Genomic DNA, 27,964 nt, shown 5'->3' with positions numbered 1-27,964 from the left:
ACGTTTTCTGTTGATCCTGAGCTCTTCAAAGCCACTGGGGTTTTTTTCCCCCCGAAATGAAATAAAAGGAAATTATTGATCTGAAGTCATGTTGAATCAAACCCTAAAACAAAACCCCATCAAAATGTTCTGGTTTGATGTCCAGCTTTTTAAAAACGTTTCTGAAATGAGTTTAAAGTAAAATGACAGGACGTTTTTAAACGCAACGGGGTTGCAAAACAAAAAACAAAAACCAAAATGTTTGCTTTGAATTGGGATTTTGTACACGGTTTTGCTTCGCTTTCAGGACAGTTAAAGGAAAGTTCCAAATGGGGAAAATGGTTGCCAACGAAAACTCATATCTTTGCTGGACTGAGATTTTGAAAAAAGTTTTTCATTTTTTGCAGACAAAATGATCGGAAATTGTGACCCATCAAGTCAAACACGGGAGCTGGTTTGCTTTGATTCCGGTTGGTTTGGGATTTTTTCCAGATAAAATCACAGGCTCCTTGGAGCCAAAAGGGAGTTTTGAACAGGAACATGGAGGTGATTTTTTCCCAAGTCCCAGCTCTTTAAATGTTTGGGGATTTTTTTTTAAATAATAAACTCACAGGAACTCAAACCCAAATGACCCAGAGCCACAGATTCTCAGTTTAGGGGGGACCCCGCCCCAGATCAGCCGATGGCACCTGCAGGACCCAGGGGTGCCCCGAGTTTTCCTGCTTGAGCCAGAGCAGAGCATTCAGCAAAACCTCCCATCTCGAGGTCAAACTTGACAGTGATGGGGCATCCACCACAGCCCCTGTTATTGTAGGGTCACTGTGGGGCTAGGGAAGCTCACACCCCACCCCTGTACCCTGCCCCCCCTCCCGCCCCGATATCAATTCCCCTTCTGGCCACAGAGGGGTGCTGTTGGCTTGGGTCTCCCATAGAACACACCCTGGCTGGTACATTGACAAGAAAGGGCCAGGATCCAGGACTCCTGGGTTCCATCCCTGGCTCTGGTTGGGGTGCGGGGTCTAGTGGGTTAGAGCAGGGGGGTTGGGAGCCAGGACTCCTGGGTTCTATCCCCAGCTCTGGGAGGGGAGTGGGGTCTAGTGAGTCAGAGCGTGGGGCCTGGGAGCCAGGACTCCTGGGGTCTCTCCTCAGCGAGGGAAGGGGGGCTCTAGTGGGTTAGAGGGGGTGGGGCTGGGATACCTGGGTTCTACCCCCCTCCTGGGACGAACCACCCCCCCTTTGCTCCCTTCCCCCTTAGCTCCTGGATGAGTCCCCGCTCTGACACCCCTCTTCCCTGAGCCCCTGCTTATGGCAAAGAATGGTGCATGAAACAGGAGTGATGAAATTCACCAGAAACTGAAGTGAAACTGGCCAGTCCGTGACTCAACCTGGGGGGAAAAAGGGAAGTGAGAGAAATTACAATCCAGAACTCCTGGCTCCCAGCTCCCCTGCTCTGACCACTAGCCCCCACTCCCCTCCCAGAGCCAGGGAGAGAACCCAGGAGTCCTGGCTCCCAGGCCCCCTGCTCTGACCACTAGCCCCCACTCCCCTCCCAGAGCCGGGAAGGGAACCCAGGAGTCCGGCCTCCCCTCCCCCAAGCTGCTGGCCCAGGGCTGTGGTTAGTTTGAGCCAGTTGCAGGGAGAGGGGCTGGCTCTTTGTTTACAGGGGCGGGGGAATTATCCGGCCAGTGCTAAGTGGACTGAGTTTCACCTGGGGGTGATGTCACGGGGAGTGGGCGGCGGGGGGGAGGTCGGTATTTAACCCCCCAGGGAGGTGCCTGCCCGCTGCTTGTTGTTGCAATTTGTGGGACTGCGCCAGGGAGGCCGTGTGCTGGGGGGGAGCCAGACCTTGGCGAGAGTTACTGCGGAGAGACAGGTTAGTGAGGGTGGGGGCTGGGAGCCGGGACTCCTGGGTTCTCTCCCCAGCTCGGGGAGGGGAGGGGGGGCTAATGGGTAGAGCGGGGGGGCTGGGAGCCAGGACTCCTGGGTTCTCGGGCCGGGGGGAGTGGGGGCTAGTGGGTTGGGGGGGCTGGGAGCCAGGATTCCTGGGTTCTCCCCTTGGCCTGAAAGGGGAGTGGGGGCTAGTGCGTTGCGGGGGTAGGACTCCTATTTCATGCTCTGGTCCAGCAGTGTGTTTGTGGGACCATGGGGGAAGCAGGCGTTAGGATTCCTGGGTTCTACTCCACCTGTGTGCCCCAAGCAGTCTCCCGTGCCTCAGTTTCCCCTGCCTAAAACGACCAAATTCTTTCCCCCTACACCGGGGCTTGAGCCTGAGCTGCTGTTTGTGGCCGGGGGCACAGAGACCCGCGGGGCTGGCAATGCCCACCCCCTGCCCCCAACCAGCCCACGTGTGCGGCGCGGCTGTGGGACAAAGGGGCCGCTCTCGGGGATGGGGGACGGGGAAGGCTGGGATCGCGCTGCTCCCCTCCCCCCTCCTCCGTTTCATCTGAAACTGCCTGCCCAGCGGGGGGGGAGTTTCACAGAAACCTGCGGACAATGGGGCTGAGGTGAGAACAGGGGAGGGTCTTTGTCCCCGGGGGCTGGCCGGGCCCGAGGCGGGGGCGAGGGGGAAGGGGTGATCACTGGGCTGGGGGCGGGGGCAGGAGCTGATTTGTCTCCCCCCCACACACCTGGCTCTGGGTTTTTACCTGTTCCTGAGCCCCTGGGCTGGGGCCGGGGCCGGGGGGCCAAGGGCGGGTTGGAAAGGAGCCTTGCGAGGGGCTGGAACAAATGCAGAGAACCCAGGCGTCCTGGCTCCCACCCCCGACTCCGCTCCTTCCCCCCGCCCACCCCGGGGGCTGGGATGGAACCCAGGCGTCCGGGTGCTTGTGGAAACCCTGCTGCGGGGTCCTGGGACCCCTCACACCCCGCCCCCGTGTGGGAGCAGCACCGTGGCGGGGAGGGGGGGGGTGCCTTGCCTCCGGATTGGGCTTGTCTCTCTTGTCCCCTGGGTAGCCAGGGGCTAACCCAGCCCGCCCAGGGTGCGGCTCACCCCCGCAGCGGAGCTAACCCAGGCCCTGGGGGGGGGGGGGGTGCCAGGCCCCGGGGGGGGGCGTCCCTGGCCTGGCAGGAGTTGTGGGCCAGCTCCCCCCCTCACAGCCCGCTGAGCCAGAGGTATGCGCGGGGGCTGGGCGACTTCCTGTCGAAGCCAACTGGGGGGGTGAGAAGGGCCCAAGACGGGGCTGCCCCATCCGGGCCCATCTCTCCCCCCCACACACACGGCTGCATCTCCCCCTTGGGGTCACGTCTGAGCACTTCTCCGTCACACGCTCTACAGCTGCCAGCAGATGGGGGGGCCCCCCCAAAAGCCTTGCTCAGCCCTGAGCCTGGGGCGCAGACGCAGCTGGCCCTGGGGGGCGCTTGCCCTCCTTGGCTCTCCCTGCCCCCGCTGGGGGTGGGGGACCCCGGGCTGATGAGGCTCAGGCCGGGAGGGGGGAAGCCTGGGGTGGGATCAAGGCAGTGGGACAGCGAGATGCCCCATCCCACCCTGGGGCAGGATGGTTCCCACGGCGGGAGCCAGTTGGGTTGTAGAAGCCAAGTTTCGGAGGGAAGTTGCCACGAGTTGATGGAGGTGGGGATCCGGGCCAGGTGGTGACTCACTGAGAAATGGCCAAGGAGGGGAAGGAGAACCGGACTAGTGGCAGGCGTGGGCCGGAGATGTTCCCCTGCCCCCATTGCCACCCGCCCCCAAGCCCCCATCTTGGGGTCACTTCAGGGCAGCCGTTGTGGGAGGGGGAAATCTTGAAGGGGTGCAAGCCCCTTCCAGTGGGACATGGGGGGGCAGGTGAGGGCACTGTTGGGGGTGATCCCGCCCCAGGTGGGGGCGGGTGAGCCAAGACACCTTCAGGAGTTATGGGGGCTGCTGCCCTTCCTGGCTGGTCCAACTGAAGGTCCTTCAGTATCCACTTCACACGAGGGCCCAGCCCCAAGTCCCACTGAGGGTGAAATTGCAAAGCAGGGTCTCTTGAATGCTGTGGGGCCAGATCCCCGCAGACCTCCTGCGGGGGCCCCCCCACCGTGTTGAGTTCTTCTTACCTCCTCCCCACCCCCTCTCTCCCGGCAGGCGCCTTCCCACCCAATCATGGCTTCAGCGGGTCTCCAGATCTTGGGCATGGCGCTCTCGGTGGTGGGCTGGCTGGGCTCCATCATCTCCTGCGCCCTGCCCACGTGGAAGGTGACGGCCTTCATCGGCAACAACATCGTGACGGCGCAGACCATCTGGGAGGGGCTGTGGATGAACTGCATCGTGCAGAGCACGGGCCAGATGCAGTGCAAGGTCTACGACTCCATGTTGGCGCTGCCCCAGGACCTGCAGGCCGCCCGCGCCCTCACGGTCATCTCGGTGCTGCTGGCCCTGCTGGCCCTGCTGGCGAGCGTCGTGGGCGCCAAGTGCACCAACTGCGTGGAGGACGAGGGCGCCAAGGCGCGGCTCATGATCGTCTCCGGCGCCGTCTTCGTGGTCTCCGGCATCCTCTGCCTCATCCCCGTGTGCTGGTCGGCCAACACCATCATCCGGGACTTCTACAACCCGCTGGTGTCCGAAGCCCAGAAGCGGGAGCTGGGGGCCTCGCTCTACGTCGGCTGGGCCGCCGCGGCCCTGCTGGTTCTCGGGGGGGCTCTGCTTTGCTGCTCCTGTCCCGAGAAGAACCCCAACTACAGCGCCCGCTACACGGCCGCCGCCTCCCAGCCCCGCAGTGACTACCCCAGCAAGAACTACGTCTGAGGGGCCGCTCGGTGGGGGTGGGCAGAGGGCGGGGGGCCCCATCCCCACAGCAGGCTCCCAGGTGCGAAGCTCGCTGGGTGGGTGCTGGGACCGCGTCTGCAGCGTGGAGGGAAGACGGAAGCTAAGCTGCCAGACCCAGGGTCTCTGCCATTCCTGGTGGCTTCACCTTAGCTTCTGGGCCCCACCACGCTGCAATGGTCCTCAGCCCACACGGTCCGCCAGCATCCTGCTGCCTTCCAGCTCTTCTCCCCTCAGATGTGGGTCGTCTCACACCCCAGCCCGGCTCCTCTCCGGCCCCGTTCTCCCCTCCGAGGCCCTGCCCCCTCGGAGGGCTGATCGCTGGAAATTAGAGGGTTATCTTTGGGGGGGGGGTCAAATAGAGCACCCCAAGCCTAGTCTCTGCCTCTAGAGGAGGATGGAAGTTGGGTTGCCTAGTTTTAACCTTTGCATGTGTCCTACATAGTCCTTGGATATTTTTCATAGCATCTGCTTGTTTTTATAGATGACGAATAAAGTATCTTGAGATTTTTTGTACGTAGCAATGGCCTGTGGTGCTCCCTGGAGGGGGGGGATCTATCTGAAGCCCGCTGCAGGGACTGGTTTTTCCGCTCCCTTCACCCCCTCACCATTAGTGCTTTCAAATGCATCTCTCCATCTGCTCCAGGCCTGATCTTCTACGGCTTGTAGCTGCTGACAGGAGGGTGCTGGAGTGGAGAGAAGTGACTGGCTGATAACTGGGAAGGCCGCCCTGGGAAGTAGCGTCTCCTCCCCTTCCCCCTGCTCTGACCCACCAGACCCCACTCCCCTGCCAGAGCTGGGGATGGAACCCAGGGGTCCTGGCTCCCAGCCCCCCTGCTCTAACCCTCTGGTTCTGGGAGGGGAGGAATGAAACCCAGGAGTTGTGGCTCCTCTGTCCCCTGCTTGGGCTTTAACCTCAGGATAATGTGGCGGGCGGTTCCCCAGGCAGCGGATCAGACCAAGCCCATGCTGTTAAGGGAGGCATTGGCAGGGTCTGAATGGGCCCAGGGTGACCAGGGCTTTGCCCTCGGCTGGGTGGAAAGTGGTGGGGGGGGCGCTCTCGCCAGCTGCAGGTGGGGCCCTGTGCTGCATGGTGAGGGGGTGCTCTTTCCACAGTGTTATGCACCTGCTCTGCCCCAGAGGTGGCTGCATCTCGGCAGCAGAGAAGTGGGTTTATTTTGGGGGCGGGGAATTTGGTAGCTGTTTCCCTGCTCCATTGCAAAGCTGCCTGGAGGTGAGGAGTCCCTCCCCCGGCCCAGAGCTTTGAAGGGGGAACAGCCTGTTGGTGGGAGGGCAGCAACTCAGCGGCATGGGGTCTAGTGGTTAGAGCCCCCGCTGGGAGTGTGGTGTGGGAACAAGGGGCTTAGTATATGAGCGAACAGGCCTAGAGTTGGGGGGGGGGTCTGTGTGCCTGGCTTTCAGGCTGTGCTGACCCCTCTCCCTCCCTGCTGAACGAACCCCCCCACCCCCAGCATCGCCCCCGACCTGTGCGGGGGAGAGGATGGGAGATGTCTCTCCTGGTGCTAGCCGCCCCCAGCTCCAGGGAAGGTTCAGCTGGCACAGGAATGTGCTGGTACCCATCCAGCTGGGGGGGAGAGGCCGGGCGGGCTGGGATCCAGGGAAACAGCAGCGCCAAAATGCCGGCCCGGGGTGGGGTGGGGCAGAGCCAGTGGCCCCCCACAGGGGCAAGGCCCTGAGTCCCATCGCTGGAGCCAGCTAGTCCCCTGCCCCAGGGCTAGTCACAGCCTGTGCCCCCCACAGGGGCAAGGCCCTGAGTCCCATTGCTGGAGCCAGCTAGTCCCCTGCCCCAGGGCTGGTCAAAGCCAGCGCCCCCCAGAGGGGCAAGGTCACATGTCCTGTCCCTTGCCAAAGGGCTGGTCAGAGCCAGCGCCCCCGCAAGGGGAAAGGCCCCTTGTCCCATCCCCTGAGCCAGCTAGTCCCCTGCCCTGGGGTGGGGCAGAGCCCCCTGGAGGGGAAAGGCCCCATGTCCAGCCAGGTGGGGTTGGGTGAAGCTGAGGGGAATTCTGGGAAGGCTTTTCATTCCCCTGCTAGTGCAGGAGGGGGAGATGGGCTGGCAACCCCCCAATCTCATGATGGGAAGGGGGATGGACAAAGATTGGGGAGAGGAGGGACATACAGCACCCACCATTCAACCCCTAAAGCCATACCCTGCCCCCCTCCCACATACCTGAGCACTTCCCTCTCTCTGGGGGGGCCCTGGTTGCTAGCATTCTCCTCCCACAAGCCACACCCCCACTATGCTTGCCCCAATTTACCCCCTCATAAACCACACCCCCATTCTCTTTCCTATAAGCCTCCCTCCCTCCCGCAATTTACCCTACCTTCATAAACCATGCACCCAATCTATTTCCTCCCATCAGCTGTGTCCCCACCTTTTCCTTCCCCATTCATACCGCAACTCAGCCTCCCCCCCACACCCCAAAATGAGAAGCAGGAGGCGTGGGCGGAGTGTCCTAGGCTGGTTCTTTTATCCCCATAACATCCTCAGAAACATGGGCCGAGCCCCCTCCCTAGAGAGGTCAGGAAATGGGGGTTCAGCGTCCTCAAAGAACCACACCCAGGGATCATAAGACCCACTCCCTGTGAACCCCTCAAATCCCACTCAGTGATGACTGAATAAGCCCTGGATCTATCCCCAGTGAGGGGTGAGACCTCCAAAATCTTGGAGCCCCTGGATTTGGATAGAGGGGCCCCTTAGGCTGGGGGTTCCAGGTGGTCCCCGTGTTCAGGGGGTGGTTTAGCAGGTCTCAGTCCAGGGAGCTGGGACAATTATTAACCTTCGAGCAAACAAAGCCAGGGTGAGGTCCAGCCGGACTCCATGGGGTCAGGGCTCCCTGGCTGAGCCCCCTCAATCTCTCCCAACGCCCCCATCTGTTCATTCGCTGGGGATCGGCCGCTTATTCCTTCCTTCCTTGGCACAGTGTCTTTCCCGTCCCTCCTTGGTCCATTAGCCCTTTGTTCATTCCTTCACTGGCGGAGCCGTTCGCGCCTTTCCTCTGTGGTTTCAACCTTCCTTCTGTTTGGTCCCCCACGTGTCTGCTCTCTGCCCCCACCCCGTCTTTTATTTAATTCGTTCCCTCCTTCCTTCCTCACTTTTTCATTTTTCCATCCATTGTCTCATCCACTCACTCCTTCCCGCATCCATTCGCTCGCTTCGTTGCTCCTCCCTTCACTCATTTGCCCGCTCGTTCATTTGTTCGCACCCTCATCTGTCCCTTCAGCAGTGCTTTTGTTCACTCGTTTTTTCCTCTACTCCTTATCCATCAGTCCTTGTTCATCCACCCACTTGTCCATTTCTTCGTTCCCTCATTCATCTCCTCCCACATTCATTCTCTCCCTCCTTCACTTGTTTATTCATTCCATCAGCCACTAGCTCATTCCCTCATTCATCCATTCACCTCTTCACACCTTCATCCATTCACTCCCTCATTCATCCATTCCTCTTCACACCTTCATCCATTCACTCCCTCATTCACTTCATCTCTTCACACCTTCATCCATTCACTCCCTCATTCACTTCACCTCTTCACACCTTCATCCATTCACTCTCTTGTTCATTCGCTCGTTCTCTCACTCTTCACACATTCATCCATCCATTCGTTCATCTGTTCACCCACGTGCTCATCCATCCATCCATCCCCTCCTCTGCTCCCCTCACACATAGTCCCTCTTGTCCACCCCGCTGCCCACCCCGGACCTCGCAGCCGCCATGTACCCGACCCGGGGTGGGTATCTCTCGGAGCGGGGCGGGCAGGAGCAGCAAAGCAGAGCCCCCCCGAGAACCAGCAGGGCCGCAGCGGCCCACCCCACATAGAGCGCTGCCCCCAGCTCCCGCTTCAGGGCTTCGGACACCAGCGGGTTGTAGAAGTCCCGGATGATGGTGTTGGCCGACCAGCACACGGGGATGAGGCAGAGGATGCCGGAGACCACGAAGACGGCGCCGGAGACGATCATGAGCCGCGCCTTGGCGCCCTCGTCCTCCACGCAGTTGGTGCACTTGGCGCCCACGACGCTCGCCAGCAGGGCCAGCAGGGCCAGCAGCACCGAGATGATCGTGAGGGCGCGGGCGGCCTGCAGGTCCTGGGGCAGCGCCAACATGGAGTCGTAGACCTTGCACTGCATCTGGCCCGTGCTCTGCACGATGCAGTTCATCCACAGCCCCTCCCAGATGGTCTGCGCCGTCACGATGTTGTTGCCGATGAAGGCCGTCACCTTCCACGTGGGCAGGGCGCAGGAGATGATGGAGCCCAGCCAGCCGAAGATGCATAGCCCCATGCCCAAGATCTCCAGCCCTGCAGAAGCCATTGCTGGAGGAGGAGGAAGCCAAGGGGAGCGAAGCAGGGATCTTAGTGGGGACGCGAGGGCGTCTGAGCAGAGAGAAACCCAGGAAATAATTCTGTGTGGGGATCGGCTGGAGACACCAGGGCAAGGAAGGTCGTAGTGGAGAGAGAAGGCCAGAAGACAGTTCTTTGTGGGATCAGCTGGGGACAGGATCCCTATGCGAGGTGCGTGAATGTGAGATCCAGATAGTCCCCTCTGACGGATATGGCTCTGGGAGACGGATCCCGATGGAACCAGCCAGGGAGACGTGTGTGAGAGACGGACCCTAAAGGAACCAGCCAGGGAGACGCGTCTGGGAGAGGGATCCTGGTGGAACTAGAGAGAGGTGTCTGAGAGGCGGATCCCGATGGAACCACCGGGGAGACGCGTCCGGGAGACGGCTCTCGATGGAACCAGCCAGGGAGATGCGTGTGAGAGACGGATCCTAAAGGAACCAGCCGGGCAGACGCATCCAGGGGACAGATTCTGATGGAAGCGTCTGGGGAGACACGTCCGGGAGAAGGATCCTGATGAGAATGGCTGGGGAGGCAGGTCCAGGTGTCTCTCTCCAAAGCACTTCCACCCCGGAGAGGCCAAGCCTCTTCTTTTTCACCAGGGCTCGCTCTCCCAGCCGTCAGCACCTCTCGCTGGGGGAGGCGGGGTGGGGGTGGGTATATGAGGCCTCCACAGGTGAGTGGGCGGGACGGGGGAGGCGTGGGAGGGCACTGGGCTCTCTATGGCGACCAGGGCCCTGGTGAATGAACAATCATGTTGTTAGCTTGTGCCTGGGCACCGCCCGCCCCCAGGCTGGAGGGGGAGGAGGTGGGCTCTGGAGGGGGCGAATCACCAGCGTCTTGTTCCTCCAGGCCATGGGAAAACAGATTATAATAAACACACGCCTGGCTGCAGCAGGCTCCCCCTTCCGAAGGCTGCTGCGGGGGGGCTGGCTGCCTGTGTGGCAGGGCAGCTGGGGACCGGTGACACTCCCTGCAGCACCCCGCGCCCCCTAGCCCCACGCTGGGGCCCTGGGGTCAGGGGGAAGGCCGGCTAACGGGATTCCTGTGTCCCTTTAGCAACCGGTCAGGTCCCTGGGCTGATAAGGGGGGAGCTGAGCACACACGGCTCAGACCTGCGGATAAGAAATTAACCACCGAGCAAACAGACTCCAGACAGGGGGCCAGGGGGACACGGACTGGCTGGCTCTGGGGGGTGGGGAATGGGACATGGGACCTCTCCCCTCTGGGGGGCGCTGGCTCCCATCCAGCCCCAAGGCAGGGACTGGCTGGCTCAGGGGGGCAAGGAATGGGACACAGGACCTCTCCCCTCCAGGGGGTGCTGGCTCCAATCCAGCCCCCAGGACTGGCTGGCTCAGGGGGTAACTTGAAACCGCCAAACCCAGGCATGGGGGGGAAGGGAAACCACCACCAGTGGCTGCTTTTCTAGGTCGTTGCTATGTGTGACCATGGCCCAGGCCGATCCAGCGGGGAGATAGGAGCCCGTTGCCAGGGGAACAGTTGGCTGGGAGACGGGGGTGGGGGGCACCTGGGAACAGAGCAGTCACTGAGCCCAATCTGGAGCTCCGGGCTCTCACCTGGTATCAGGTATCCCACCGCCTCCCCCAGCACACCCGCAGGTACGCAGCACTGCCACCAGGTGGCCACTAGGGGGAACGGCATCCAATGGGGCCCTCAGCTATCCCAGCCCAAGGCCCGACCCACAGCGTGCTGCTGCCCCTCACTGCCGGCCCACAGCCCCCTGCTATCGGTGCCCTGGGACCCCCCAGCTCTGCCAGTGCCCCTCAATCTTGACCCACAGCCCCCCCGCTAGCCCAGCCCTGCCCCCCAGCTCTGCCGGTGCCCCTCACTCCCGACCTGCAGCCCCCTGCTAGCCCATCTCTGTGGGTCGCTGGCATTGTGCATATCTCCAAAGTTATGCAGGAATCCTGAGGCCTCCCATCTACCTGGGGGGCAGGGCGGCAGGAGCCACCCGTTAATAGGCCCAAACCTCTGAGGACAGGCGCTGGAAGTCGGGAGTGGGGGCACCGGCGGGGCGGGGGCCAGAGCTGGGCTAGCAGGGGCTAGAGGTCGGGAGTGAGGGGCACCGGCAGAGCTGGGGGGGCAGGGCTGGGCTAGCAGGGGCTAGCTATAGGTCGGGAGTGAGGGGCACCGGCAGAGCTGGGGGCCCAGGGCTGGCCTGGCAGGGGGATGTGGGTCGGGAGTGAGGGGCACGGGCAGGGCTGGGGGGACAGGGCTGGGCTAGCGGGGGGCTGCAGGTCGGGAGTGAGGGGTACCGGCAGAGCTGGGGGGCAGGGCTGGGCTAGCGGGGGGGGGCTGCGGGTCAGGAGTGAGGGGTACCGGCAGAGCTGGGGGGCAGGGCTGGGCTAGCGGGGGGGGCTGTGGGTCGGGAGTGAGGGGCACTGGCAGAGCTGCGGGGGCAGGGCTGGGCTAGCGGGGGGGCTGCGGGTCGGGAGTGAGGGGCACCGGCAGGGTTGGGGGGCAGGGCTGGGCTAGCGGGGGGGCTGCGAGTTGGGAGTCAGGGGCACCGGCAGAGCTGGGGGGCCAGAGCTGGGCTAGCGGGGGGGCTGCGGGTCAGGAGTGAGGGGCACCAGCAGGGGTGGGGGGCAGGGCTGGGCTAGCGGGGGGCTGCGGGTCGTGAGTGAGGGGCACCGGCAGAGCTTAGGGGGCAGGGCTGGGCTAGCAGGGGCTATAGGTCAGGAGTGAGGGGCACCGGAAGAGCTGGGGGCCCAGGGCTGGCCTGGCAGGGGGATGCAGGTCAGGAGTGAGGGGCACGGGCAGGGCTGGGGGGACAGGGCTGGGCTAGCGGGGGGCTGCAGGTCGGGAGTGAGGGGTACCGGCAGAGCTGGGGGGCAGGGCTGGGCTAGCGGGGGGGGGCTGCGGGTCAGGAGTGAGGGGTACCGGCAGAGCTGGGGGGCAGGGCTGGGCTAGCGGGGGGGGCTGTGGGTCGGGAGTGAGGGGCACTGGCAGAGCTGCGGGGGCAGGGCTGGGCTAGCGGGGGGGCTGCGGGTCGGGAGTGAGGGGCACCGGCAGGGTTGGGGGGCAGGGCTGGGCTAGCGGGGGGGCTGCGAGTTGGGAGTCAGGGGCACCGGCAGAGCTGGGGGGCCAGAGCTGGGCTAGCGGGGGGGCTGCGGGTCAGGAGTGAGGGGCACCAGCAGGGGTGGGGGGCAGGGCTGGGCTAGCGGGGGGCTGCGGGTCGTGAGTGAGGGGCACCGGCAGAGCTTAGGGGGCAGGGCTGGGCTAGCAGGGGCTATAGGTCAGGAGTGAGGGGCACCGGAAGAGCTGGGGGCCCAGGGCTGGCCTGGCAGGGGGATGCAGGTCAGGAGTGAGGGGCACCGGCAGGGCTGGGGGGGTAGGGCTGGGCTAGTGGGGGGCTGCAGGTTGGGAGTGAGGGGCCCGGCAGAGCTGGGGGGGCAGGGCTGGGCTAGCGGGGGGGCTGCGGGTCAGGTGTGAGGGGCACCGGCAGAGCTGGGGGCCCAGGACTGGCCTGGCAGGGGGATGCAGGTCGGGAGTGAGGGGCCCGGCAGAGCTGGGGGGGCAGGGCTGGGGTAGCGGGGGAGCTGCGGGTCAGGTGTGAGGGGCCCGGCAGAGCTGGGGGGGCACGGCTGGGCTAGCGAGGGGGCTGCGGGTCGGGAGTGATGGGCCCGGCAGGGTTGGGGGGCAGGGCTGGCCTAGCGGGGGGCTGCGGGTCGGGAGAGAGGGGCCCGGCAGGGCTGGGGGGGCAGGGCTGGGCTAGCGGGGGGGCTGCGGGTCAGGAGTGAGGGGCCCGGCAGGGCTGGGGGGGCAGGGCTGGGCTAGCGGGGGGGCTGCGGGTCAGAAGTGAGGGGCACAGGCAGGGTTAGGGGGCAGGGCTGGGCTAGCGGGGGGGCTGCGGGTCGGGAGTGAGGGGCCCGGCAGGGTTAGGGCGCAGGGCTGGGCTAGCGGGGGGGCTGCGGGTCGGGAGTGAGGGGCACCGGCAGGGTTGGGGGGCAGGACTGGGCTAGCGGGGGCTGCGGGTCGGGAGTGAGGGGCACCGGCAGGGTTGGGGGGCAGGGCTGGGCTAGCGGGGGGGCTGCGAGTTGGGAGTCAGGGGCACCGGCAGAGCTGGGGGGCCAGAGCTGGGCTAGCGGGGGGGCTGCGGGTCAGGAGTGAGGGGCACCAGCAGGGGTGGGGGGCAGGGCTGGGCTAGCGGGGGGCTGCGGGTCGTGAGTGAGGGGCACCGGCAGAGCTTAGGGGGCAGGGCTGGGCTAGCAGGGGCTATAGGTCAGGAGTGAGGGGCACCGGAAGAGCTGGGGGCCCAGGACTGGCCTGGCAGGGGGATGCAGGTCAGGAGTGAGGGGCACCGGCAGGGCTGGGGGGGTAGGGCTGGGCTAGTGGGGGGCTGCAGGTTGGGAGTGAGGGGCCCGGCAGAGCTGGGGGGGCAGGGCTGGGCTAGCGGGGGGGCTGCGGGTCAGGTGTGAGGGGCACCGGCAGAGCTGGGGGCCCAGGACTGGCCTGGCAGGGGGATGCAGGTCAGGAGTGAGGGGCACCGGCAGGGCTGGGGGGGTAGGGCTGGGCTAGTGGGGGGCTGCAGGTTGGGAGTGAGGGGCCCGGCAGAGCTGGGGGGGCAGGGCTGGGCTAGCGGGGGGGCTGCGGGTCAGGTGTGAGGGGCACCGGCAGAGCTGGGGGCCCAGGACTGGCCTGGCAGGGGGATGCAGGTCGGGAGTGAGGGGCCCGGCAGAGCTGGGGGGGCAGGGCTGGGGTAGCGGGGGAGCTGCGGGTCAGGTGTGAGGGGCCCGGCAGAGCTGGGGGGGCACGGCTGGGCTAGCGAGGGGGCTGCGGGTCGGGAGTGAGGGGCCCGGCAGGGCTGGGGGGCAGGGCTGGCCTAGCGGGGGGCTGCGGGTCGGGAGAGAGGGGCCCGGCAGGGCTGGGGGGGCAGGGCTGGGCTAGCGGGGGGGCTGCGGGTCGGGAGTGAGGGGCCCGGCAGGGCTGGGGGGGCAGGGCTGGGCTAGCGGGGGGGCTGCGGGTCAGGAGTGAGGGGCACAGGCAGGGTTAGGGGGCAGGGCTGGGCTAGCGGGGGGGCTGCGGGTCGGGAGTGGGGGGCCCGGCAGGGCTGGGGGCAGGGCTGGGTTAGCGGGGGGCTGCGGGTCGGGAGTGAGGGGCCTGGCAGGGCTGGGGGTCAGGGCTGGGCTAGCGGGGGGCTGCGGGTCGGGAGTGAGGGGCCCGGCAGGGTTGGGGGTCAGGGCTGGGCTAGCGGGGGGCTGCGGGTCGGGAGTGAGGGGCCCGGCAGGGCTGGGGGGCAGGGCTGGGCTAGCGGGGGGCTGCGGGTCGGGAGTGAGGGGCCCGGCAGGGTTGGGGGTCAGGGCTGGGCTAGCGGGGGGCTGCGGGTCGGGAGTGAGGGGCCCGGCAGGGTTGGGGGGCAGGGCTGGGCTAGCGGGGGGCTGCGGGTCGGGAGTGAGGGGCCCGGCAGGGTTGGGGGTCAGGGCTGGGCTAGCGGGGGGCTGCGGGTCGGGAGTGGGGGGCCCGGCAGGGCTGGGGGGCAGGGCTGGGCTAGCGGGGGGCTGCGGGTCGGGAGTGGGGGGCCCGGCAGGGTTAGGGGGCAGGGCTGGGCTAGCGGGGGGCTGCGGGTCGGGAGTGGGGGGCCCGGCAGGGCTGCGTTCTGTTCCTTTGGTGTCTGGCGCCCTCTCCTGGCCATTCCCGTGCAGTGCGCAGACTGGTTGGGCCGATAGGAGGGGTGGGGGACAGGCTCCGTGTGCCTGAGGGAGTCTCCTCGGCTGTTAGCAGTGCAGGGCCCATGACACACAGCAGGGAGCAGAGTTCCCCCCCCAAACACACATGTCCATCATCCAACCCCACCCCCCTCACAGCACAGGTCGCTGGGACACAGAAATACACGGGACGCCCCAATGCCGCCTGACTCGGGAGCAGGGAGGGGCGGCCAGTGAGGAGGGAGCCCTGTATGCAGGGGATTCAATGACCCTACCCGCAGCCCCCTGCTAGCCCAGCCCTGGGCTCCCCCGATCCCCAGCTCTCCCGGTGCCCCACACTCCCAACTCGCAGCCCCTGCTCGCCCAGGCCTGCCCCCTCTACCCGCACTGAATAAGGGACTGGCATCCCCTTTTTCCCCTGCCCCCCCCCCGCCTGGGACTCCTCTTTAACTACCCCTGGCCCACCCTGCAAGAGCCACCCATGTCATGTTTGGCCGCTCCGGCCCACGTGAACCCTTTCACCGCTTGTGTGGGGCAGACACGCTGTGACATGGAGCAAAGGAGGGGGGTTTCTGTGTGGGGAGCCAGTGGAACTACCTGCTACAAGATCATCCAAGATTCAGGGGGAACAGAAAAGAAGGATCCAAACTCTCCTGTACCCTGACGTCCAAGTAATAAAGGGAGGGAGGATACTGGGCCCATTGGTGTGAACGGGGCTGGGGGGGCAGGCACATGGGTCCCCCACAACACTGGATCTTACATTCTCAACCGCCCTCCTCTCCCCTACCCCCAGCTGGGGATAAAGCCTTGGGAGGTGATAAATTGTCCTTGGGATCCGCAAAGCCAGGGACAGCAGAGCCGGCCCCCTCTCCCTTTTCCCCCCTGCAGTGGAAATTCGGCTGTGGATCCTGGACCCCGAAGGGGCAGTTATCGTGCCTGGCCTGGGGAGAGTCCCGGGGAGATGCAGGGGGAGGGGCATACATCTAGCAGCCAACAGCGGGAGGGAAGTGGGAGCTGGTGGGTTAGAGCAGGGGGGGCTGGGAGCCAGGACTCCTGGGTTCTGTCCCCAGCTCTGGGAGGGAAGTGGGAGCTGGTGGGTTAGAGCAGGGGGGGCTGGGAGCCAGGACTCCTGGGTTCTGTCCCCAGCTCTGGGAGGGAAGTGGGAGCTGGTGGGTTAGAGCAGGAGGGGCTGGGAGCCAGGACTCCTGGGTTCTGTCCCCAGCTCTGGGAGGGAAGTGGGAGCTGGTGGGTTAGAGCAGGGGGGGCTGGGAGCCAGGACTCCTGGGTTCTGTCCCCAGCTCTGGGAGGGAAGTGGGAGCTGGTGGGTTAGAGCAGGGGGGGCTGGGAGCCAGGACTCCTGGGTTCTAGCCCAGCTCTGGGAGGGAAGTGGGAGCCGGTGGGATAGCGCAAGCGGCTGTGGCTGTCTCTCTCTCGCCCCCCCCCCTTTGCACCCCTCAATGTTTCCATCTACCCCTCTCCGTGTATCTCCGCAGGGATTAGGATTAGCTGATGCTGGGATTAGACCCAGGAGCAGGCCAGGAGTGGATAAGCCAGCCCAGGTTGCTAGCCCGCCAGCAGCGCCATGAGGCAGGACCCACACCCTGGCGGCAGAACAGCGCCCCCCACAGCTGCAACAACACCCAAACCCTTCCTGCAGTCTAGCCTGGACCTCGGTGAGCCCTTCCGTCTCTCCTTTTCTTCCCATCCCAGAGTCAGCCAAGGCCCCTGGCAGGAGAACAAAGGGGCTTGGAGATGTTCCCGTCACGCTTCCAGCCCCGATTCCTCCTCTGACTTGTCCCCCCGCCACCCTCAAGCAAACGGCTGGGCGGCTTTGTCCCCCAAGGGCCAGTCATGGAGCCAGGAGATGGGGAAATTTACTGCACCAAGCCAAGAACCACCCAAAGTCAATATCACAAGGCTGGGCTCAGAGCTGCGGAGGGGCCGAAATCAGCCGGGAGATCTTAACCCGTTGGGGGGCTGTGGGTCGGGCGTGAGGGGCACTGGCAGAGCTGGGGGGGCAGGGCTGGGCTAGCAGGGGCTGCGGTTCGGGAGTGAGGGGAACCGGCAGAGCTTGGGGGGAGCCCAGCCCTTGGCAGGACAGCCAGACAGGCAGGACGAGGGGCGGCCAGGACTCTGTTGCCAGACAGGGCGCGGTGGTGGAGCCGCCAGCCAAGGGACATTTCCTCTCCCTTCAGCATACTGGGCCCCCCTGCGAAGGTTCCTGAATCCCGGATGGGCCCGATCCGGGAATCCGAGGGCCCAATCCGTCCTTCCAGACAGAAGGGATGTGGGAACGGGATAGATCAGGACTCCTGGGTTCTCAGGGAGGGGAATGGGGTCTGGTGGGCTAGTCCAGGAAGGGCTGGGAGCCAGGACTCCTGGGTTCTCTCCAGCTGCCACTCCCCGTATCCTCACAGTGTAAAATACTACAGGGCAGTGTTTAAAAGGAAGGCCTGTGAGTTATGGGGCAGGGGGTCACTTGGGGTCACCCCCCTTTGGGCTCCCCCCTCACAGATAGCCGGAGAGGCTGATGGGAAAGGCAAATAGTGGCTCGGTGGGGAGAATTTGGCAGGGGGCTGTGATGTCTGGGGCAGGGGTTCAGTTGGGGAATAGGAAGAAGGGGGTCAGGGGGCAGACAGGAGGAATGTGTCAGGAGAAGGAAGGAAAAAGAGAGCAGTGTGATAAGAGGGTGGGGGCAGACCTGGGAGTCAGGACTCCTGGGTTCTCTCCCCAGCTCTGGGAGGGGACTGCTGTGGTCTAGTGGGTTAGAGCAGTGGGGCTGGGAGCCAGGACTCCTGGGTCCCTCAGTCTCAGTCTCTTCCCCTCATCCCCAGCTCCCGGGGTCAGGGAAGTGCTCCAGAGTCAGTTTCCAGCCTTTGCATGCTGATGGCAGGACAGCGCCCCTGGGCTCTGCCGTGCCGGGTGGGGAGAGTGGGGGACAGCTGGGCCTGGGGGAGTGGGGCATTCGTCCCCTTGCCCAGGGAGGAAGCCACTGCTTTCTCAGTCCCGCCTTCCCCTGCCCCATGTGACATTCCCTGACAGTGCCAGCATTTGTCCTCCCTGCATCTGACCCACCCCCAATCCCCCACCCCACAGAGGTAGGGAATGGATCATGCAACCGAAATGTGCCGGGGCAGGGTGAGAGCCCCAAAGATCTACACAGCAGGCACCGTGCCGCCAGGGGTCCCTACCCCATATCCCAGCCTGGTGCTAGGGGGTACCCCCAGGAGTCCCGGCCCCATATCTCAGTCTGGTGCTAGGGGGCGCCATACTATACATAGTCCCTTCAGCAGGGGGCAGTGCAGCTCACATACACACCAATTCTCTCCCTGCCCCTTCCATTTCCCATCTCTGACTTCCATCCTAACAGAGGTCCCCCCATAGGGCAGGATCTGGGGGTCAGTCCTCCCCCCCCCGACACATGATCCCCCATGCCTCCAGACTCCTCAGACACAGCTGGGTCGGACTCATTGCTGAGCTGGCTGGAGGGCTGTTTGCCGACCGCAGGGATCGGTGTTTTACCAGCCGGGCCAGGGGCCCAGCGTTTACCTTGGACAGTGACAACAGACAGAGCAAATTACCCTGCGGCTTTATGGCTTACTCAGCGGGGCGCGTGCCGGGTTAGCTTCCAGCACGGCAGCCAGCTGCCAGGGCACTGCTGGGAGGAAGCACACAGCATGGGAGGCCCTTAAAAATTCTGTATAGCAAGAGGCTGAGGCTAGCCCAGCCCTGAGCTCCTCTGCCAGCTTTGCCGGTGCCCCTCACTCCCCGACTCGCAGCCCCCTGCTAGCCCAGCCCTGACCCCCCACCAGCCCTGCCAGTGCCCCTCACTCCTGACCCGCAGCCCCCTACTAGTCCAGCCCTGGGCTCCCCACAGCTCTGCCGGTGCCCCTCACTCCCGATCCGCAGCCCCCTGATAGCCCACCCTTGCGTCCCCCCCAGCTCTGCTGGTACCCCTCGCTCCCGACCCACAATTACATAATCATACACCTGGTTTTGACAAGCTGCAGTGAACAAGATTTGTGTGTCTATGCGGGGGTGTCCCTGCCACCTCCTGCTTGAGGGGTTGACCCCTGCTCCGTGGGCGCACATAGCTGTGTTGTGTGACTGTTTGCAACTGTGTGCCTGCCTGTGGGATATGAGTGTGGGTTAGTGTATCGGTGTATGGCGTGTGCACAATGTGGGGTGTATGCAGCAGTGTGTGTTGGGGTGTGTGTCTGTGTGGGTGGATAAGTGTGAGTTTCTGTGGATCAGTGTGTGTCTCCGGCATGTATCAGTGTATGTGTGGGGGTATCAATGTGTGTGTCTGGATGGGTGTCTATCAGTGTGTGTGGAACAGGGTGTGGGGGGGGAGCAGTATGTGTGCCTATGGGGGTGTATATGTGTGTGTGGATCAGGGTGTGTTTCAAGGTGTGTCTCTATCAGGGTAACAGTGTGAACATCTGTATATGTGTGAATATCAGTGTGTGTTTCATTGCGAGCGTATCACTGATTGTGTGTGTGTATCACTGCGAGCAACAGAGTGTGTCTACTGGTGTGCGGGTCTATCACACACACTCCCTTGCCCCCTCCTGGCAAGTGGGTCATTGGGGGCGGGGCCAGGGGTAGAACCGTTCCCTGGGGGGGCGGGGCCATGGGTATATAGGGGGCTCACGGCTTGAGGGGGAGCTCACATCGCCATGGGGCTGGGGACCCTGTACGCTGGGCTGCTTTTGCTGCTGTGCCTGGCCAGGGGCAGCCTGCAGGGGGGTGAGCAGGGCAGGGGGGCTGGGACTGGGGTTTGCGGGGCTGGGCTGGGACAGGATAGTGGTGGGGGCCAGGGCTGCCTCATATGATTGCACTGCCCCTGTGGGGTGCTGCAGGTGCTGGGGGGCAGAGGGGACAGCTCTGCTGTTTGTGGGGGTGTGTGGGGGGGGACCTAACTCCTGGCAGAGAGGAGAGAAACTGAGAAGGGATTCAATTAAGGGGTAGTTTAGGTTGATTCCCCTCCCAGAGCCGGGATAGAACCCAGGAGTCCTGGCTTCCAGCCCCCCCTGCTCTAACCCACTAGACCCCACTCCCCTCCCAGAGCTGAGGAGAGAACCCAGGAGTCCTGGATTGGTTCACAAAATCCCAGTTCAAGTGCCACCAGCCACCCTTGTCCACGCCCACCCATGGGGCTGGGAGCCAGGACTCCTGGGTTCTACCCACTGCTTTGGAGTTGCCCCCAACCCCCCCTTTCATGGGTCCCTGCCCCAAAGCACCCCCATCCTCAGTGCCCCCCTCTGCCAGGGACACCAACTCTCCAGCCCATTCTTGCAGGGACCCTCAGCCCACAGTCCTCTCATATCTCCCAGGAACCCCAGTCCCTTGGTGTCCCCTGATCACCCTGCCCCCCCAGCGCTTCTCTGGAGATACCCCATCTCTGACAGCTCCCCTATGACCCCCCCCCGCCCCGTACTCCCTCCCAGGAGTGAAACCGCAGGCAAACGGAGCCCTAAGGCGTCTCTACCTCCCATCGCTGATCCGGGGTAAGTGGCACCCCAGCCGGGAACAGGGGGAGCTGTTCCTGAGTGGGCAGACTGGCTTGGAGAGACAGGGAGAGGGAAGGGGTGTGTGCGAGGCTGGACGAAGGATGCAGAGGGGGGCTGGAGGAAAGGAGGCAGGGCTGCCCAGGGAGGGGTCCCTGGCTGGATGACTGGCTGAGCTGGACCCAGCATTCTCAGGGGAGGGGGGATGGTCTCCCAGCAGGAGAGCAGGCTGGGGGGATTCAGGGGGCTGGCTCACTCCATGTGCTATATGGGTTGCAGGTGTAGGGGGATTTCACCCTGGAGCTGGGCTGGGACCAGCTGGAGCCAAGGCAGGTTGGTGACAACCAGCCCCTACCCCTGACTCCACTTCCCTCCCAGAGCTGGGATAGAACCCAGGAGTCCTGGCTCCCAGCCAACCTCTGCTCTGACCCACTAGTCCCCACTCCCCTCCCAGAGCTGTGGATAAACCCCAGGAGTCCTGGCTCCCAGCCCTGCCTGCTTTAACCTACCACTCCCCTCCCTGAGCAATGGATAGATCCCAGGAGTCCTGGCTCCCAGCCCCGCCTGCTTTAACCCACCAACCCCCAATGCCCTCCCTGAGTCATGGATAGAACCCAGGAGTCCTGGCTCCCAGCCCCGCCTGCTCTGACCCACTAGATCCAACTTCCCTGTAGCGAACTGTGATGGTGCATTTGCTGCATTCTTCAATCCTAGTGTCTGCTCCTTCTTTCCAGGACCACACACCGGCTATGGACCCCAAGGACTGCAGCCGGGACCAGGTGAGCCCTGGGAGTGTGGTTGGGGCGGGGAATGAGAGGCTAGGGGTGGAAGTTGCTGGGTGGTTTGGGTGCTGCCCATGGTGCTCGTGACGTCTGGTCTCAGCTCCTTCCCAAACTGTGCTGGCCGGGAGCAGGGACAGTTGGGTGGTGGGATTCCAGAAGACGTGTCCTCCAGCCATGAGACTCCACACCTCAGATCTGTGCCGCCCAGGGCAGAGACCTGGCCAGCTCTGTCTGAGAAGGACTGTTCCCCCGGCAGAGATGGAGCCCATCTCGTCCGCTGCGCCTCCCAGCTAATCCCTTTCCTCTCTGTTCCCGGCAGGAGCTCCGAACGGCTTTGGAGTGGCAACAGGTGTACGGGTGAAGCCAGGAAAAGCAGGTGAGTGGGGATCAGCTGCCCCACTGAGGGCAAAGGCTCCTTTCTCTGCCCACCTTGGCAGGGTGAATCCCTGACTCGCCAGCCACAGAAATACTGGAGTCCTCTCTGGGGAGTGTGGCGCTAAAGGAGAATCCCTGTTAGCTCGGAGCACTATAGGGCACCTGCCACACACACAGAGTCCCGATCCCCTCCAGTAGTGGGCAGCGCTGTGCACTCTCCCACAAACACATCTGGCTCTAACCCCTCTCTCCTTCTTTCTGCACAGGCTATGGGGTCCCTGCTGGTTATGGTGCAGGTAGGAGCGCCCCCATCTCCCCATGCAGTCCTCACCGCCCCGAGTCCCAAACCTGAGTGACAAAGGGTGGGGGTTCTGGTGTGGGGGAGACCTCACGACTCTCTCCCACCAGCTGATCAGAATCCAAAGCATGGCGATTTGGTGCAGGCTGGACGCAGGGGTCACGGCTTTCCCCGCAGAGCTGGGGGAGACTGCTCCCTTGTGCGATCTCACGACTAGAGACATCCCAGGGCACTGCAGATGGGGGGAATCTTGTCCGCCCCCAGCCTGCCCCCATCTGGCTGTTGGCGAGGGGACGTCCATAGTGAGCCTCGAGTATGGAAGGGGAAACTGAGGCACGGGGCTGGGGCTTGGCAAGGGATAGAACCAGGAGTCCTGACATCCAGGACTGCTGAGCCCTGCGCAGACACAAACAGCTGCGCAGGGCACCACACAGCAGTGACAGGGCTGAGTCAAGCCTCTGCCTCCCACATACCCCCACCTGCCCTGCCCCACACACCTCCTGCCCACTCCGGGCTGGGGGCTGCCTCCGGGGCACGGTGTGCAGCGCCATCTTCCTGAGTGGCTCGGACACCCCCACGCCCGCGCACAGACCCACCGGGACGTACTCTGCTCACAGCGCCCGCCACTCGGGAGTTTAAAGTACAACCACGCCTTGTTCAAAATAGCGCATGGTGCACTCCCCTCGGGCCGAGCCAGCTGGGGACTATAACTCCCAGGATGCTCTGTGGGACAGGGTCACGTGCTGCTGCTGCGGGATGGAGAGCGTGGGGCTGGATTCGGAGCCTGAGGGCTGGTCGGGAGAGCGGGGCGCGGGTACAACATCCGTGTCCGCAGCCCAGCTGCCAGCCACAAAAATGGGCAGTGGGTATCCATGGTGCTACCCCTCTGCTAAACCACTAGAACCTACTCCTGTCCCGGAAGCATGGGAGAGAACCCAGGAGTCCGGGCTCCCAGCCCCCCTGCTCCAACCCACCAGCCCCCACTCCCCTCCCAGAGCCAAGCATGGAACCCAGGAGCCCTGGCTCCCAGCCTCTCCTGCTCTAACCATTTGACCCCACTCCTCTCCCAGCATCCTCATAGATTCCCATTATCCTTTTTCCAGGATTAGGTGGTTATCCCCAGGGTGCAAAACAAAAGCCAGGTGAGTATAAACAGAGTGGCTGTGGGTCAGGATTGAGGGACATCGGCAGAGCTGTGGGGGCAGGGCTGGGCTAGCAGGGGCTGTGGGTCAGGATTGAGGGACACCAGCAGAGCTGTGGGGGCAGGGCTGGGATAGCAGGCAGCTGTGGGTCAGGATTGAGAGCACCCCCTGTGCCCTGTGTGTCTATTTCAGGGTACTTCCATGCTGCGCTGCCCCTGGGAGGTGAGTCAGACCCCACTGCCCCTTATATTCCCATACCCACTCTACCCCTCCAACTGCCCCTTCTCAGGAAGGTCAGTGCCTGGCCCTCCACTACACCCCCCGCACCCTGACCCCTCTGCTTTTCCTCCCCAACAGGCCTTGGGGTGGGTGGCAAAGCCCCCAAAGCAGGGAATCCCTCCCATGCACCCCCCATCTGTGTCCCCTGCGATGTCTCCATCCCTCTTTATGTGCGCCCCATGCTGTGTCCTCTTCCCCATCCCCCACCACCTTTCTTCACCTTCTCGCTGGAGATCCCAGAGCTCACACCAATGACACCTTGAGGAGAGCCCAGCTGGCCATGTCCCTTCCAGCTCCCTGGGGGGAGAAGGGCTCATTGGGCTGCAGGGGGGGGGCCCTGAAGGGTTGAAAGCCCTCCCTGCACAGGTGCCAACCCCCTGCTAACCATCCCCCACCATTACTCTATCCCTGATTCCCCCCCCGATGATCCCACCCCCCAGGGCCAGAGCCCACACTGTGGAAGCCAGATTCTTCAGGATCTGGGTTGGTCTCATTCTGGGTTCTCCTCCCCGCAGGTTTTGGGGCAGGACCCAGAGCCGGCAGCTACCCCACAGCTCAACAAGGTAAGGGGCATAAGCTAAGCACAGCGTCCCCTGCAGGGAGAGGCCGGGGCTGGAATAGGGCAGAGCTCCCCCACAGCCAGCGTCCTGCCCCACTCCCCACAGCACTCCCTGCTGGCAGAGGCCCGGGCTGGTGCAATGCACCCCAATTTGTGGGCTGATCTGGATTTTCTTTGCTCCGTAGGATATGCCGGAGTAGGTGGTGGGTACCTAGTCAATGGAGCACAGCCTGGATACGGGAATGGTAAGGGGACCCCAAATTATACTTAATTCCCCCACACACCTAGGCTGAGCGAGTCTGATCTCCCATCTCTCTTCTAGGCTATGGTGGAGGAGGGAACAGTCACCCTGGGGCCGGACTCCAGTCAGGATACGGCAACGGTGTGTGCAATGACAAGAGGGATGGGAGTGAGGGGCACCGGCAGAGCTGGGGGGTAGGGCTGGGCTGGCAGGGAGCTGCGGGTCGGGAGTGAGGGGCACCGGCAGAGCTGGGAGGGGAGCCCAGGGCTGGGCTGGCAGGGGCTGCGGGTCAGGAGTGAGGGGCACTGGCAGAGCTGGTGGGTGGGGGACCACAGGGCTGGGCTAGCAGGGGCTGTGGGTCGGGAGTGAGGGGCACTGGCCAAGCTAACTGCCTTATTTTATCCCATCCCCAGGTGCCCAGGCCGCATACCTAGGGCGTTTCGCTGGCCCTGGCAGAGATCTCTCAGCTGCTAAATTTGGTGAGCCCTTCTGACCGCAGGGCTCTGGGGGATAGGAAATGGGACGCGGTGCCTTTGCTCCAATCCAGCCCCAGTGTGGGGAACTGGCTGGCTCAAGGGGGACACAAAGGGGAATTATCCCCCATCCTGACACCCTGTCTATGTTGCAGGCCCGGGCCAGCTCCCATACAATGGGCAGCCCCAACAGGCCATGCCCACCGGTCTGAGGGAGACTATGGCGGTGGGAAATACGGTAGGTGTGGGTAGGGGCTCTGGGCTCATATGGGTGGTGGAATTTATCCAGAGGGTTGTTACAGAGGGGACTGTAGGGGGCAGTCACCCCCCAAGGCGTTTATTTGGGGCACAGCGGTCTGTGCTAGGCCGCCCAATATCTTAGCCCCCCTGCACCCTGCGCAGAGATGTGGGGCAGGGGGCTGGGATGCCCCCCGCTAACCTTGCTTTGCCTAAAATAACCTTGCCCCCCGCTCCGACAGGAGACCCCAGGCATTTCCCCTATGGCCTGCAGCGCCCCGGGCAGGGTGCAGACAGGAAGCCGTGTGAGTGCTGCAGCCCCATTGTGATATCTACTCCCGTCCCTGCCCGCACTGGATGAGGGCCACCCGGCCGCCAGGATCCCAGCGTCCCAGGAAAAGCTCCCTGGGGTCCCAGCACACTCCCCTTCCCAGCCCTTGGTGGGATCTCCCGCTCCCCTGCTGATCTCCCACCACCACCGTGTTTCCTCCTCCAGGTGGCGCAGGGCAGCTGATGTATGGGGCACAACCGGCTGGGCTCAGTGCCCTGGATGGTAAGAAATGGAGAGGGGCTGCCCAGAGAGGTCCCCGCTCTCCTCCCGCGTCTGGACACACGGGTGCCCATTCCCAGGGGCTCAAAGCCCCTTCCCTTTGCTAATTTCCTCCTCCCACCGCTGCAGGCAACGGGAACGGACGGGGCTATGCGAACGGAGGGGACCTGCAGGCTAACGGACTGGCTGCTGGTAAGAGTCCCCCACACATAGCATCTGCTCCTGGGACTGGAGTAGCGGGAGCTCCCCCCACAGCCAGCGCTCCTGCCCCACTCCCCTCAGTGCCCCATGCTAACTCTTGTCTCTGTTGCAGGGGGATACGGGCCACACACAGTAGGGCAAGCTCCCGGGGGCTATGGACTAACCCAGCAGCATACGGTAGGAGTGTGTGGGGGCGAGATTTCACATTGTAACCTATTGTCTAGTGATGCAACCGAAACTGCTCTTGCGTGTGTGTCCTATGCCCTCTAGTGCTGTCCTCAGAGAGTGATTCTCCTTTGGGTAGCAGAGACCGGGACGGCCTGTGACTGGTTCTCATCTGCTCTCATCCCCTTTTAGGAGGCAAGGAGGCCAAGTATGGCCTGAACAGCTTTCTGGGGAATGGATACAGAGGTAAGAATTGGGGAAGGCATGTGTATCAGTGGGGTGTGAATCTCGGAGATGGGGGAGAGGTGTGAATCTTGGAGGGGGTTTTCTGGGGGGAGGGCATAGGCTAGAGGAGCCAAATCTCTGCAGTTTGGCTAAGGAAGTGGCTGCAAAAGTCACAGCAGTGTGAACTTCAGGGGGGTTATTTTGGGGAAGGGGGTCATGCAGCAAGTAAGATATATGATGATATGTCCCAGGCAGAATCCATGCCCTGTTTTCTAATGGAGGTGGGAGGCAGGGGCTATGGGAGGGAATGGCCGTCTACCACTGTGTGTGGCTGTCCCTTATAGATGCACCAGCCTCCACTCACCCTTGGAGATGTGCTGCTCTCTTGAAGCTCTGACCCCATGACTCTCTTTATTCCAGGTCGCTGCCTTCCCGGGAAGTGCTGAATGCCAGACCTTCACCTGAGGAACTCCAGGCCACAGGATGGCATGAGCCTGCCGCTTCTGGTGCTAAAAAAAACAAAGAATTTCTCCTGATCTAAATTATCATCTCTTTCTCTTTTTTTTCCCCACTTTATTTTTAATGGCTAGAGATCTGTCTTTTTAAAGGAAAAACAAATGGTGACTGTCAATTTAACTTGGTTTTTCAAAAGTGAGGCTGTGACGTATCTGGTCACCCTAGTCAGGTGTCACCAGAAAGCAAGTGTGAAAAATCAGGACAGGGATGGGGGTAATTGGCACCTGTATAAGAAAAAGCCCCAATTATCGGGACTGTCCCTATAAAACCGAGACATCTGGTCACCCTACCCCTGACTTCCCTGCCTCTTTGGTCTTGGCCAGTGAGGTGAGAGGGATTTTAAGGATAGGTCAGTACAGGAATATGGGATGCACAGAGGGGGGTGACTGAATTGTTAACTCCCCTTCACTGGATAGGCAGAGAATACTCGTTTGTATCCGGAGAGTGGGGTGTGGGAGTGTTTGTAATAAAGGTCCCCCACAAAGCTGAAGTCTCCAGATCTTTGTATGCTGTATCCTGGGGGCAGTTCACACCTCTCCCAGCAATCGGCTCCGGCTCTCGGAAGACTCAGGCAGACGTTGGTTCTCCTCCAGTCGCGTTTTGAAGCTTTTCTTTGACATCATAGCGGCTGGAGTCTTCATTTAAAAGAAAAAAAAATTAAAGCTGAGTCTCTGGGGAACAACGGGGGGGGGGGGGGGGCCTGTCCAGGCAACCATGGCTAGTCCTACCTACCCCAGACAAGGGGTATTTTCTCTGGGGTATTTAACACATGGGAGGGATCCTCCACCCTGAACGAAATGTGGGGCCTTGGTTTTCAGCCCCCCCACATGCAAACCACTCATGCGGCTTGTCTCCCCACTCCCCAGGCTGCTGGCTTGCCCAGTGGGGGGGCGGGGGGAGGGGACTGGATATGGGACACCCTGGGGTCATGCACTGGGGAGCTTCTGGATCTCCCCCCACCACCCAAGGGTGGGGGCGAGGGTCGTTATTGGGGCTGCCCCCGTACATGGGGGGGCTGTTTGAGGCGGGGGAGGGGAACTGCTATCCCTGGAGGTGGGGGGGGCTGTCCCTGTGGAGGGCTGGGGGTTTCCAGGGGGGGCGTTGTCCCCTGTGGGGGGTGGCTGGGGCTGGGGAGGCTGAGGGGTGGGGGTTTGGTGGCAGAGGGGGCTGCCACAGGGGGGGGGCTGTCCCTCAGGGGGGCTGGGGGTTTCTGGGGGGGTGTTGTCCCCTGTGGGGTGGGGCTGGGGAGGCTGTGGGGTGGGGGCTGGGCGGCAGAGGGGGCTGCCATGGGGCGGGGGGGCTGCGCCTGAGGGGGGCTGGGGGTTTCCGGGGGGGGGTGCTGTCCCCTGTGGGGTGGGGCTGGGGAGGCTGTGGGGTGGGGGCTGGGCGGCAGAGGGGGCTGCCATGGGGCGGGGGGGCTGCGCCTGAGGGGGGCTGGGGGTTTCCGGGGGGGGGTGCTGTCCCCTGTGGGGTGGGGCTGGGGAGGCTGTGGGGTGGGGGCTGGGCGGCAGAGGGGGCTGCCATGGGGCGGGGGGGCTGCGCCTGAGGGGGGCTGGGGTTTCCGGGGGGGTGCTGTCCCCTGTGGGGTGGGGCTGGGGAGGCTGTGGAGTGGGGGCTGGGCGGCAGAGGGGGCTGCCATGGGGCGGGGGGGCTGCGACTCTGAGATAGCGCGT

At 63.5% G+C, this 27,964-nt stretch overlaps 3 protein-coding genes across 7 annotated transcripts; 2 read left to right on the top strand and 1 right to left on the bottom strand.

Moving 5' to 3' along the window:
* The first annotated feature begins 1,743 nt into the window (after window positions 1-1,743).
* LOC140912297 (claudin-4) lies at window positions 1,744-5,229 on the top strand. The gene is made up of 2 exons (XM_073346511.1): window positions 1,744-1,852; window positions 4,040-5,229. The coding sequence occupies exon 2, from the start codon at window positions 4,058-4,060 to the stop codon at window positions 4,697-4,699; it is 642 nt and encodes a 213-aa protein (XP_073202612.1). The 5' UTR covers window positions 1,744-1,852; window positions 4,040-4,057; the 3' UTR covers window positions 4,700-5,229.
* Window positions 5,230-7,184: 1,955 nt separating this feature from the next.
* On the bottom strand, window positions 7,185-9,693 carry LOC140912296 (claudin-9). 2 transcript variants are annotated; one of them, XM_073346509.1, is made up of 2 exons: window positions 8,189-9,693; window positions 7,185-8,146 (listed from the first exon to the last, which is right to left on the bottom strand). In XM_073346509.1, the coding sequence occupies exon 1, from the start codon at window positions 9,041-9,043 to the stop codon at window positions 8,393-8,395; it is 651 nt and encodes a 216-aa protein (XP_073202610.1). In that variant the 5' UTR covers window positions 9,044-9,693; the 3' UTR covers window positions 7,185-8,146; window positions 8,189-8,392. The 2 variants fall into 2 exon arrangements, with proteins under 2 accessions (XP_073202610.1, XP_073202611.1); XM_073346510.1 differs by having other exon boundaries at window positions 8,230-9,693.
* On the top strand, window positions 8,811-25,568 carry GREP1 (glycine rich extracellular protein 1). 4 transcript variants are annotated; one of them, XM_073346503.1, is made up of 17 exons: window positions 8,811-9,243; window positions 16,232-16,411; window positions 20,189-20,248; window positions 20,528-20,581; window positions 20,983-21,027; window positions 21,350-21,406; window positions 21,672-21,701; window positions 22,807-22,845; window positions 23,038-23,067; window positions 23,640-23,687; window positions 23,869-23,928; window positions 24,006-24,065; window positions 24,338-24,403; window positions 24,553-24,635; window positions 25,131-25,187; window positions 25,314-25,376; window positions 25,498-25,568. In XM_073346503.1, exons 2-15 carry the CDS (start codon window positions 16,321-16,323, stop codon window positions 25,146-25,148), a joined length of 741 nt encoding a protein of 246 aa, XP_073202604.1. In that variant the 5' UTR covers window positions 8,811-9,243; window positions 16,232-16,320; the 3' UTR covers window positions 25,149-25,187; window positions 25,314-25,376; window positions 25,498-25,568. The 4 variants fall into 4 exon arrangements, with proteins under 4 accessions (XP_073202604.1, XP_078709202.1, XP_078709203.1 ...); XM_073346505.2 differs by lacking the exon at window positions 8,811-9,243 and adding an exon at window positions 10,331-10,691; XM_078853076.1 differs by lacking the exon at window positions 20,528-20,581 and having other exon boundaries at window positions 8,813-9,243.
* Window positions 25,569-27,964: the final 2,396 nt, after the last annotated feature.

This window comes from Lepidochelys kempii, chromosome 6 (assembly GCF_965140285.1).
Source record: "Lepidochelys kempii isolate rLepKem1 chromosome 6, rLepKem1.hap1, whole genome shotgun sequence".
Lineage (NCBI taxonomy): Eukaryota > Metazoa > Chordata > Testudines > Cheloniidae > Lepidochelys > Lepidochelys kempii.
Note: the sequence above shows the minus strand (reverse complement) of the source record. Positions and strands in the feature narration are given on the sequence as shown.